Source organism: Ylistrum balloti, unplaced genomic scaffold (genome assembly GCF_031769215.1).
Source record: "Ylistrum balloti isolate Yb309-2 unplaced genomic scaffold, AGI_CSIRO_Ybal_v1 Utg370578, whole genome shotgun sequence".
In the NCBI taxonomy this organism is placed as follows: domain Eukaryota; kingdom Metazoa; phylum Mollusca; class Bivalvia; order Pectinida; family Pectinidae; genus Ylistrum; species Ylistrum balloti.
Genome location: NW_026782360.1, coordinates 750495 through 764069, shown reverse-complemented (window position 1 = coordinate 764069; position 13575 = coordinate 750495). Strand labels below are relative to the sequence as shown.

Below are 13575 nucleotides of genomic sequence, written 5' to 3'. Positions count from 1 at the left end.
ATCACCACCGAACTTTATTTCCTCCCAAAGGGATTTAATATCTTTAAATATTAACTAGGTGTACACTTATGATAAGAAGCATGCGTGGGCGGGACACTTTATATTTATAACTGTTGTGAGTAAACCCCGAAGCATTGTACCTGACATATATAAACATAAACCCAGCCATCTTTTAAGCGGCGACATCATTTATTTAACATCATAGAGACATATACTTATTTGTTATAAATAAAGCTTCACATTTACCACCCCCCCACCCCCCCCCCCCCAAAAAAAAAAAAAAAAAAAAAAAAAAAAAAATTATGATGAATCATTATTAAGAAATACCATATAACAATCAAGAGTGTGCATTAATCACGGATGTACTGTAGTGTAAAATGCATGCATTGAGATCAGTTAATCATTATGTATTAATTATGATCGGTATTAAAATGACGTAGGAATATCATTCCACAATTGAACGAAATAGTTGTGCGTATAACACGTGATAATTAGGTTTCATGGTAATTGTTACGATTTATTACGTAACTTTAAAAACAGGATTGTATTTTCCAGATTACATCCGATCATGATACATAATACAGTGATACGAATATGATTGCCCAATGCTTCACCATACAAACACTTCTATTCTGGAACTGGAAAAAAATCAAAAATCCGTATTACAACATTTATTTTCTTTGGTATATCAACCAATTAAAAGATTTGCGTTTTTGCATGAAGACTATTTATAAGCTAAAACATATAGACAGAAATAGTTATTAAGGCGTGTCGAGTTACATGGTATAAATACAGCATCATCGTGGTCATATTTGGATGTTTCTTTAATTACTATTATGTTTATCTAAAGTTCTACTTATATGTAGTAAACATCTACATATATGTCATATTTGTGGTGTGGATTCCTATCAAAAGTAAAGTTCTAACTATCTGTAATATTTGTAGTATGAGTTTCTATCTACAGTAAAGTTCTATATGTAATATTTGTGGTATGAGTTTCTATCTACAGCAAAGTTCTACCTATCTATAATATTTGTGGTATGAGTTTCTATCTACAGTAAAGTTCTATCTGAAATATTTGTGGTATGAGTTTCTATCTACAGTAAAGTTATAACTGTAATTTTTGTGGTATGAGTTTCTATCTACAGTAAAGTTCTATCTGTAATATTTGTGGTATGAGTTTCTATCTACAGTAAAGTTCTATCTGTAATATTTGTGGTATGAGTTTCTATCTACAGTAAAGTTCTATCTGTAATATTTGTGGTATGAGTTTCTATCTACAGTAAAGTTCTATCTGTAATATTTGTGGTATGAGTTTCTATCCACAGTAAAGCTCTATCTGTATTATTTGTGGTATGAGTTTCTATCTACAGTAAAGTTCTATCTGTAATATTTGTGGTATGAGTTTCTATCTACAGTAAAGTTCTATCTGTAATATTTGTGGTATGAGTTTCTATCTACAGTAAAGTTATGAGTTTCTTTCTATCCACTGTAATATTTGTGGTATGTAATATTTGTGGTATGAGTTTCTATCTACAGTAAAGTTCTAGCTAAAGTTCTATCTGTAATATTTGTGGTATGAGTTTATCTATTTGTACAGTAAAGTTCTATCTGTAATATTTGTGGTATGAGTTTCTATCTACAGTAAAGTTCTATCTGTAATATTTGTGGTATGGTATCTACAGTAGTTTCTATCTAAAGTTCTATCTGTAATATTTGTGGTATGAGTTTCAGTAAAGTTCTATCTGTAATTCTATTTGTGGTATGAGTTTCTATCTACAGTAAAGTTTGTAATATTTGTGGTATGAGTTTCTATCTACAGTAAAGTTCTATCTGTAATATTTGTGGTATGAGTTTCTAAAGTCTACAGTAAAGTTCTATCAGTAAAGTAATATTTGTGGTATGAGTTTCTATCTACAGTAAAGTTCTAAATATTTGTGGTCTAAAGTCTATCTGTAATATTTGTGGTATGAGTTTCTATCTACAGTAAAGTTCTATCTGTAATATTTGTGGTATGAGTTTCTATCTACAGTAAAGTTCTATCTATCTGTAATATTTGTGGTATGAGTTTCTATCTACAGTAAAGTTCTATCTGTAATATTTGTGGTATGAGTTTCTATCTACAGTAAAGTTCTATCTGTAATATTTGTGGTATGAGTTTCTATCTACAGTAAAGTTCTATCTGTAATATTTGTGGTATGAGTTTCTATCTACAGTAAAGCTCTATCTGTAATATTTGTGGTATGAGTTTCTATCTACAGTAAAGTTCTATCTGTAATATTTGTGGTATGAGTTTCTATCTACAGTAAAGTTCTATCTGTAATATTTGTGGTATGAGTTTCTATCTACAGTAAAGTTCTATCTGTAATATTTGTGGTATGAGTTTCTATCTACAGTAAAGTTATAACTGTAATATTTGTGGTATGAGTTTCTATCTACAGTAAAGCTCTATCTGTAATATTTGTGGTATGAGTTTCTATCTACAGTAAAGCTCTATCTGTAATATTTGTGGTACGAGTTTCTAACTTATGTATCGGTACGTGGTACGTCGTATTAACGTAGGCTTCCATTACGTCTATCAATTCATTATCTTGAGAGATTAAACAACGCTGCGACTAAAGACAGGGGACGAATTCTAGTTTTCCTTATATTTATTCTGTACATACTAATCAAAACTCAAGGCCAATATTAAACAACACTAACACTATCTAGAACTGAAATAGTCAACATAGAGAATGTCCATAATTACAATGATAAGAAAATACACACTGAACAGTAATTCTCTTTATTTATGAAGACATCGATAATTCAGACATATTCGCTCACAACTTGCTTTTAAGAGCGAAGTGGATGAGCCCTGAAAAATGAAAGCAGATCTGTTATACAAGCATGCGGAAGTACTTCATACATCTTTGTTAAAAAGCCATTCATATTTACTGTAATACTCTGTTATACTCTTATTAATCATATTGACGTAACCAAGTGTCCAGTATCAGCTATATTAGGGATAGATACGGTGCATCTTTAGTATCAATACAATTTAATCAACTTCATTTCAGGTACATTTACATCGTTTTCGTATAAATATTTACGAAATGGCAGTATATCAGAAACGTAATGTCACGACACAAACAAAATATTGTACGTATTAAGTTAAACTTAGCATTTGTTAAATCATGATTTTGGATTCAGTTGAATTAACGTTGACATCCCTCTTTCCTTAAAATCTATTACTTTTCCATTATCAAACATTGATATGATCTTCTAATCTTTCTCCATACAACTGACAATTTTTTTTTTTTTATTTTTGTTTCATACATTTTTTGGTATTGTAATAAACGAGCAATATTTTGAAAATGTTGCAAACTTTATCTCTATTAACAGAAACGTTTGAATAAATGATACAGCAAGCCCACTTACATAGACTACATGTTGAGTGTACACAGGGGGCATAGATACACGTACGTTCGGTGCGTAACAAATCTAAACTAACTTCTGTCATTATAAATTTCCCTGTCATTCTATATCAGTGTGTTTGATTAATGTACCTGCCACAGCTGATTGAAAGCCAGCATTGTAGTCACACGTGACCTCGTTTTTCACGAAGTCATTCCGCTTGTCTGCATAGGCTCCTGACTGGTCAGGTCCTCCTACTAGCGCCCCGTACAGAATCTGTGGGTTGGCAGCGTTGGATGCGAATTCGTTCCAGGAACATGATGCTGGAACATCTGGACACGAACTTAAGGAGAAAGCAGTTTATGTTTTAAATGTATTTTAACTTCAAGCAAAAGGCATTTCTGTAAAAGTAATGGAACTAGATTATTGTATCTTATAGTTTTCAAACCTACATTCTTTCTCATTTCTCCATTGATATTATTTCAGATTATAACGTATATCTTACACGATCTGGTAGGTGTTTTTGTTATGCTTACGAAGTTGATTTGTAGATGTATATTGATTGGTAAGTTACTTTGAGTTGTTACATTACTTACATGGAGTGACCAAGAAATACATGTCGGGTGTCGTCGATGAAGGAAAAGACGTTTTCCCTTCCGGAACAATTTTTCTATTACTTTTCAGGGAGACTCCGTGTAAATCATTCTTTACTTAGTATACTTTCGTAGTCTCATCAAACATGAGTTTCAATTAGGAGTCTGTTAGTTGTATTTTCTTAATTGTTTTAGCTACTTATAGGGATGGTGATCTTGCTTTATGCTTAAGATTGTAATACTTCCGAGTAGGTACATGTTAGTTTGCTTCTTTATGAATGAAGTTTGCATGATGAATCACGTGTGCATTTTGAGGTGTTTATGAATCGAAGTGGTAATGATACTTGAGGGGTGTTTACCTTGCTCTGTGATGAGGCTGAAGTGGATATTTGGTCCCAAAACCAACCACATAGCTGATGCCGTTCATGTTGTCTCCCAGGGCGTAGTTGATCTGACTTTCGGCGAAGTCCAGATAATTTTGCACGTCCCCGATACCAACATAAGCGGCTGCTGTTCCAATGAAAGCTGCGTTAGCTGAAACAGTACATAAAATATAACAATGATATAATCAGAAATACGACATGGAAGTCCTAAACATTCTCTCTGACACTGATATGTTTATAAAAAGAAATAAAGGATTATTACGAATGATAATTAATTATATTTTATTCACAGGGGCGTGATGACATAGCTTTATCCAACACAGTTATCTTTTTCACCATGGACTGATATATTGACCAATTGAACACTGTGATATTTTCGAACCCATTTTCAAAGAAAACAAATCTTTTTTTCGGAATTTGTATTTTGTGCACCTTGTAAGACTCCATAAGTAAACATTTTACGAAATGAAATCCTAAGTAACTTTTCGTAGAAAAATCGTCAGATGTCAACGTCACGTTTTGATAGTCACACAGCAATTCATGTAACAAAACAGACGGTGACTAATAGTCATTTCTCTTACAGTCACACATGCACGTAATAAACTTTTATGTCTTTGACAGTCACACAGTGAATAACGTTCGTGTCATTTATAGCAACACGGGCGATTGCTTACAAATATATATAATCTAGCAAGTAATATCGACGGTATGGTCCAATGTTGGTACTGAATCTTCTATATATATAATCTAGTGAGTATTATCGACGGTATGGTCCAAAATTGGGACTGGATCCTGACAAACAAATGTTCGTTGGATGCGTATTTCTGAAATAAATATTTGATCAATGAAGTAAGACAACAGTACGGACAAACAAATTGTCAAATTTTCGAGACAACCTGCCCGTTATATATATATTGCTTTCTTGTTATTCCTTCGTGTGTTAATGATGTTAGTTAGATATACATTTATAAAATGGGTTTTGAAGATGCCATGAATACAAGTATGTATTTTACATAGTTTCATATCGGACAAATTTACCGAGTTAAATTTTTCATACCTGCATATCTGAGAGAACCCCACTGTGCTCGCCATGCTAGTCCGTCTGGAGTCCGACTTACGCTACCACCGGGCAGGTACTGTTTGAGAAAGTTCTGGACCGGTAAAGCATACGTAGACTTCTCATTTTGAGGAACTGCGTCATACAACATTACCTACATACACAGGTGACAGTAAAATTGTTAGATGCAAGATCACTAACAAAAGATTTCAAATTAGTTTGAATGGCGGAATTGTGTGTCGTTTGTCGTTAACTATTTGAGAAAAAACCAAAAGTAGGTGGTTTTCGAGCGTGCAAGTCTGGCTTGTTTTCTATGGTCATTACTTTTAATATTTGGTTACGATATTGTGACGGAAAACAATCAATAGAATTGAAGATTATGATTTAGTCTTAGCAGAAATGGTAAAGCAGTCAGAAAATTCGCGTTTAGTACAAGCTTCAGGTGATACTTTATCCAAAATCTTTGTCACCTTGTTTTCAAGTTTCAGTGGTACTTTTATACTAATTGGTAATTAAGTACACGTTCTGAAATACGATGATTTGTTAAAAGACAAACACAAAATACAAAACAGAAAAATAATTCACAATTGTCTTGTTTGTACGCAGATTTAACATCAGATGAGTCAAACCTCTAGTAAAGGACGTACAGTGGCTAATTAAACAGTTGTTAGTAGAAACAAGTTTTTTTTTATGAATACCAGTACTTGAAGTCTGCAATCTAACTTATCGCAAGAAATATATTGCTGTAGAATAAAACCTTACTCTCTTATATCTGTGTTTTGTAATTTGAATTTTTCACTGACAACCCAATTACCTAATAAACAAAATGATTCGAAAAAATCTTATATTTAAGGAATGAAACAATTCTCCCTTTCTTATTCTAATCGGAAAAGGGACCTACCTGGCACGCAACCATCTTGTTGTCCCAGTCTTGGGCCCATGCAATGCCAAAGTCCACTGACTGCTTGGCAGCGGTCAGGTAAGAAATGTCACCTGTTGCCTTATACAACAGAGCGGCCGCATAGCATAGCTCGTCTTTATAACCGCTGTAGGAGCTTCGAAAACAAAGGGTGATATATATGGACGCCTAATAACTGTCTCTTACAGCAAAATCAAACCAATAGGAAATGTGATTCGTCTGAACTAATATGAAGCATTTATAAAATCTGTGAATGATTTCCTCCTATGATATCTAAACCTATGTTTATCAAGATTTGAAGACGACATTTACGTAATGCCAATCTACACACCAAAGAAAACGTAGCCAAACAACAACATCAGGTTTACTTATGTCTTGCCTCAGCCGTCCAGCCTCAGCCGCCCAGCCTCAGCCGTCCAGCCTCAGCCGCCCAGCCTCAGCCGCCAAGTCCACCGTTCTTTACTGTCTGGAAGCTTGAAAAACTATTACCTAGAGTTACAACTCGAACCCTTAGATTTAATATATCAGTGTCGTGAGTGTTTTCATGAATTACTAGGGATGATATATAAATATCTACAATACCTACTTATAAAATTGTGCAGCATCTGGTATGGCATCACTATACTTTCCTCTATGCTGATCGGCAAATGTGTACAAAGATTTGGCTGCATTCAGGAGAGTATTGGCGTAAGGCGTGTCTTCAACACAAATACATATTTACATATTAGGGATTTAACTAGGCGATAATCTGTTGATAGTCTATAAAAAAGAAAATATTGATATAAAATTATGGTATTCCGTATGAATCAATTGATGTTATGACTTAATGTAAACGCACTATGTTGATATCATATTATGTCCCTCGGATGTGATCCATGTTTTTTAGAAAAAAATGTTTTATATCATTTACATTACATACAGCATGAATGATTTATCATGCAGATGTTAAGCACACTGGTGATACACAGTGAATACTTCAAAAAATACAAAGTTCCATATGGCTACCTGTATTTTATGTTTCCGATATCATTGCAAATAACAAAAATGAAGCGAAATCCGTTTAAAGTGATGTAGGTCTCAAAAAAGATTTGAATACAATGTCCAGCTCTGCTGTATCTAACTCTAGATTTGTTGTGAAGTCAGTTTTTCTCTTTGTTATGTTGATGGAGATGTTGATAAAAGACCGACGGTCGACAGCCACAATTTCCTGCTTCTTGCTACAACAGAGCTAAGCTTCCACGATAGAATATAAAACAAAACGAATACACTGAAATGCAAAGACTCCTTTACCGACAGACTTGAAGGCAAGATAACCGGCTGTTAGAGCTGCAGCAGTATCAGCAGCAACGTCACTTCCGGGGCGGGTTGTGTTCACCATGTAGGCAGGTCTGGCCATGGTCATTTCCTCAGGTCTCCCCCAGTAGGCATGATCACTAACACCATTTCCTACCTAAGCATATCAATAACTGATATTATTTGTTTCTTTCCAGAAATTTATGCAATCCTGTAAATAATTATTTAACAGAATTTGTTGAACTTGAATTCCATTGGAAAATTATACACGGATACAAGAAGTTAACATAACAACATATTAAATAACACATGATGGCGTGAATTCTGACTTTTCATCTTGAATTTAAGATAAAGCATGAAAGATATATTAAAACCATATAACAGCCCTCTCGCAGATATGTACACTCGTCTCGATGCATATCCTTACGGCCGGCTGTTTACTGAATGGTACATGAAAGGTAAAATCCATTGTGTTATGATAGACCATAAGTCTTCATTCTTAAGAGATACACCATTGTTTGGTGTAAATTAATTGTCATCCAAGCAATGTTCATTCAATCAAATCTAAAATGATAAACATAATTTTGTTTGTAGATAGAACTTTGTGACAGACTTTTACCTGTGCATAATATGTTTTTGTGCTGGGTTTCCAACACTTCAGGAAGTAATCAAGAGGCCATTTTATAGAGTCTCGGATGTAGCTGAGCTGGCCTGCTGCAATGTATGCGTCTTCAAACATGGTGAGTCCCCATGCAAGGAGGGTGGTTGAAGCGGCCATTGGCAGGTTGAACTTAACTCCATCACCCGCTGAAGACGAGGAATATCTAATATGTTTAACCATTGTTGAAACTTTTATTAGAAAATACTTTTTTTCACAGTGTTGATCTAAATTTTGTCTTTGGTTGGAGTTCTTCATCAGAACTTTTATTAATGCTTGCAGTATAAACTAAACATACCATACAAATAGACAATTAAAATTTAAAAAAAAAGAGTTCATGTTTTTTTTTAACTTTATTTCAATTTACGTCCATATCTCTTTTTTACAAACTAATGTAAGTCGCGTTCTGGAAGCGTCATACATGCAAGGCGAATGTATCTTTATCCCAAGCAATTGCTTACGTTCGTTGCTTTGTTGCATTGCAGATCAATTAAACTGAAATCTTGTGAAAAGAATAAGGGCTTTAATGTCGTGAACTAGACTCTGGTCACCCTAGACATGTTATCTGTAGGCGCTTTTTCTCTCAGGCAAAAGGTTCATCAAGATAATTATTGTTCATGGTAACAGATATAGACTTGGAATTCCAGTTTCAGTTTGGCACCAGTTTCTTCAGTGAGCGAATCCAGATAAAAAATTCTGACCATACCAATAATGAGTCACAAATGAAAAGTCGTAGAGATACTGATGCTGAAGTGCTTGCCTGATCTCTAATCTGATTAGAAAGATGGCGTCACATCATCCAATAGAGTCATTTCATCAAACAACTTTTTTCACAGGATATTTACTAAACACTTATAGCAAACTAAAGTACGTTCAATATATTATCTGATTCTTACTTACCGTCATACCAACCTCCAGTTAGAGAACTTCCGTTAGGAGCAGCATCATTCAATGCACTGTCTCCGCGATAGGGTATTCGGTTATTAGCAGGGAGTTTCCCAGATCTTTGAGCCTCGTAGAACAGAATTGATAACCCCAAAACCTTTATATAGTCATACTTGGTACCTAAAACTTATGAAGAATGTGAATGAGATACTTTGGTTAGGAAAAAAAGAATAACCGGAAAATTATATCTGTTGTACAGAGGACGTACTGATATATGAAAAGGAACATCGGAAGAGAAAGCGGACATGTAGTTTACATCGTTACACCACATTATTTTTAATGACATCTGGAAGGCGAAGCGAAAAGACATTATAGTAGGAAAACTATAATGTAAAAACAGTTAAATAAAAATAACTTATTACCTCGCAAAGTATGGAGTTACAGAAATATGGAACAAAATGAGTGCAATGTAATATTCAAGCGTGCAATATAGTTGTAACCTATATGATATTTTATTACATATATCAATATAATCAGACAATTTACAGGTGCACGTGAAGATCATACAATGTACAATAAACTAACAATATCATCTTATCAATAGTGAACGGATATATCTCAAGGACATTAGAGGTATCATTTAGTTTGACTCTCCTAGTGTTAATATTTTTCCTTGTAGTAAACTAAAACAGACTATATCTCCCAGAAAGTAACACAAAAAGCACCGACAAGTGAATTTTGATAATAGATAAGAGTGGTATACTAGTAATGATACATCATCCTTAAAAGGGCCTTCACTTAAGGGCCAGGCAAGGAAATAACAAGGGAATAAGGAAATAATATTGTATACTGTGTACACCTTCATGTGACGATAAAAACATGGTTCAGTGGAAAAACCAACGGTATAAATAGATATTAGGAGACCTTGAAGCAGGAAGGGTGTTTTTTTCAGTCTGTAGAGAATCCATGTTTTGTTCTATAGATCTTAAATTCACTATCATATTACATTCTCGGGAACAGCGTAACACAGAACCCCCTAAATAATAACAATCCTCTACAGTGGATTAAACTTTTGTGAAATGTTTATGTATGGACACGTGCTGGAGATGTATGGTACGTCTGGACATGCTTGGTTTTATTGTTACCAATCTGTTATTGTTTACTAATCATAATCAAATAAAGAAATACGTGAGATATGATACCATAACTATTCAATTTGAGTCGTCGACTATGTTACCCACCAGAAGGATCTACTGTGGATGGTTTTGCGGACGACGTCGTTGCTGTAATTGGGGCCTGTGTCTGTTCGGTTGTTACAGGAGCTTGTGTCTGTTCGGTTGTAACAGGAGCCTGTGTCTGTTCGGTTGTAACAGGAGCTTGTGTCTGTTCGGTTGTTACAGGAGCTTGTGTCTGTTCGGTTGTTACAGGAGCTTGTGTCTGTTCGGTTGTAACAGGAGCTTGTGTCTGTTCGGTTGTGAATGGAGTTTGCGTTGTAGATATGTCACCACCCTTCTCATGCAACGTGCACATGCCGTTCGGAGTTGTCCCTTCATACTTTATCAAGAACTCAATTTTCAATGTCGGCGGGTGCTGTGGCCAGTGGTTTTTCAGCCTGTACCATCTTCCGTTGTTATCTTGGTCTTTCACTTCACCAACCCATATCTGTAAATTTATCACAGAAAAACACACTATATTCATGTGGAAGTGAATTCAGCACAGTGTCAATCTTCCCACGAAGGCATTGTATAATTAGTTACCATGCCCTCTGGAAGTCTAGAAACGAACTAACGAAACCTCGTCCCTTGTATTATTCATATTCATTATAACGTGTTATTCTGTAGATCAGATCATGAAAATGGCATCAACTGATGAATCGCTCCAATGACGTCTGTGCAGCAAATCTCTGTTTCAATGTCCATAACGTTACATAAAGTATAATAGTGTTGATGTGTTTTACATAGTACCATATTCACGTCATTACAACAGAGCATTTCAAATAGCCAATGTTATATAATTAATTCAATGATCTCACCTGGAGCCCAAAAGTTTCCTTACTAAAAGAGATCAGCAGTTCAAAATCGTTGAGAGTTTGGTCCAAAGTGAACAAACATACGCCTTTCATCTCTGAGGCCCAGACATGTTTGTTTTCAATAGTAATCGGTACAGAGCTAACTTGTACCATTTCTGTGGTAGTTGGTAGGGATTGGGCCGTTGACACAGGTTCTGTACTAGCTTTGTCCGTCGTTGGAATCTTTGTACCGGAAGTAACTGGTTGTGGTGTAGAAGTAGTCGTATAAACTACTGTAGTTGTAACTACTTCCGGCAAATTACTTCTACATTTTCCTCTTGGTTTAGGTCCTCTAAAATCAATCTGGAAACTCATTTTGATAACTTGTGCATGGTATTCATTTTTATTGCTGCAGGCGTACCACGATCTGTCAGCAGCAACATTATTTATTTTCATTATCCAGATCTGTAAGAGAGAGAACCAGTACACTTGTAACTTTAGCTTTGATGATAATATTTTTAGTTTCATGCTGGTATGAAAGAACAACCTTTTTGCAAACTGCATGAATGCGCGTAGCTTAAGTTTGTAAAAAAATTCTTACACACCAGGGTGAAACTAAAATATATTCCCATCAAAGCTTATAAATGAATTCTTACATAGGTTCCAAAACAATAAAAAAAAAACAATTGAAAAAAAAAGACACTAAAATCGAACAAACCCGCCGCAAGGTGGCTTGTTGCCATTTACTCCTTCAATCATTATCAAGAAGGCGAAACTTGATCTTTTTCGATCGAGAAATGAAAAACAAAAATCGGCGAATCAGAAAGCGGAATTTTGCGTACAAACAAAAAAACATTAATTATTACGTTATGAATAACAAACAGCTTTAAAAGTAAGTAAGAAAACAGTCAACATATCATTTACTTCCATAATTTATTTCTACAGAAACAATAATGATAAAAATACAATTATTCATTTGAAATCAACACTGTCCATGATAAAAAATGAAAATAAAGGAAGAATTTATGTCCTGAGCTTGAAAATGTTTTTGTTCCTACCTACCTTCAGCTTTTCCGTCGGTTTGTTGAGTGTAATGTTGACCTCCCACGTACCGATTTTGTACTGTTCCCCCAGGCTAAAACTACAACTACACTGCATCCTCTTCAGGGTATTGTCTACCTTTTTGTTCGGTTTCCATACAGACTCTTTGTCTATCTGGACAATTTGTAATGCACTGTGTACAACCGTTATATAAACCAGTGCCAACACCAGATACTGCATTTTTAAAAAAAAAATTCTGATGCTGAAACACACACAAACAACAATTATTGTTACATATGCAACTTTTATGATATATTGTTAAATATTGTAAACCGACATCTCTGTTCACCAATATGTCTGAACCCCAAAGAATAGACAGGAAGACGTACTTACCCAGGTTACCGTCTTAACCACAAATGATGTAGAACATCTCGGTGGAATGAACACATTTTAGATTGAAGGAAAACAAGCGTCACATCGTGTATGTTAAATTCCGCTTGATTTGTCTGTGACAACATGTGCTCTCGGCATATTGGCCATGATAATGATGAAAGGCCGTATGGGATTACATACTGAATATGGGCAAGGTTACGATAACATATAAAGTGCTTAGCAAGGATAGTTTCTCCCATGTATTCGTCTTTTATAATAGATATAAAATATAGATAATTTAGGACCTATAAAGGTTTGTATATTTATATATAGAAGTATTGAAGGTAAGGAATAGTCTGACTCCGTAAAATTTGAGGAAAACACATTGTATAAAAATACACTGTATGAAAATACATCGTATAAAAATACATTGTTAAAAACATATCCACTACATGTAAATATTATGTCAGAATAAAACCTCACTTACAAAACAACTGGAATATACAATGTAAGATTTTGAACTGAATGCTTATACTTGATTTACATGGACATACTTTTGGTAAGTGATTTTTAAAAACAAAACTTGTTCACTTATGTAAGTCAGGTTTCAACCAGGACAAGCCAGGTTTTTTAAAGTAAGAAACTGTATATTATATATGCTTTAAAAATATTTTGTCTACTCTGTGGAGTAATCATACTGAAGAGAAACTCTACCAGCGTTCCTTTTTTTAAAAGAACCCTAACAGCTATTTTATATTTTATCAAAAAAACTAAGTACTAAGTATAAAACGAAAAACAACAATATTTACGGTGGCTGATTTTAGCCGTTTCGTTATTTCGTGTTTTCGCCACAAAAAGACGAAAATTAACAAACCTTGGTTCTCGTCTTTTGAATTTAGATTTTAATTCTCATTTTTCTTTGCTGTGAAAGCTGGAATCGCACATGGCACAAATCAGTCAGCGTAGGTAG

At 34.5% G+C, this 13575-nt stretch overlaps 1 protein-coding gene across 1 annotated transcript; it reads right to left on the bottom strand.

Annotated features, from left to right (window-relative positions):
* Window positions 1–2822: 2822 nt before the first annotated feature.
* Window positions 2823–12473, bottom strand: LOC132556566 (uncharacterized). Its single transcript, XM_060220978.1, has 12 exons — window positions 12255–12473; window positions 11217–11657; window positions 10426–10846; window positions 9200–9370; window positions 8261–8448; window positions 7639–7798; window positions 6935–7046; window positions 6331–6484; window positions 5430–5583; window positions 4349–4523; window positions 3549–3739; window positions 2823–2857 (listed from the first exon to the last, which is right to left on the bottom strand). Exons 1-12 carry the CDS (start codon window positions 12471–12473, stop codon window positions 2823–2825), a joined length of 2421 nt encoding a protein of 806 aa, XP_060076961.1.
* Between the last annotated feature and the right edge of the window lie 1102 nt (window positions 12474–13575).

Coding starts and splice junctions, on each gene's coding strand:
- LOC132556566 (XM_060220978.1), bottom strand. CDS start 12,473: ATGCAGTATCTGGTGTTGGCACTGGTTTATATAACGGTTGTACACAGT. Junction 7,799..8,260: donor CAAAAACATATTATGCACAG/GTAAAAGTCTGT, acceptor TGATATGCTTAG/GTAGGAAATGGTGTTAGTGA. Junction 5,584..6,330: donor ACAAGATGGTTGCGTGCCAG/GTAGGTCCCTTT, acceptor CTGTGTATGTAG/GTAATGTTGTATGACGCAGT.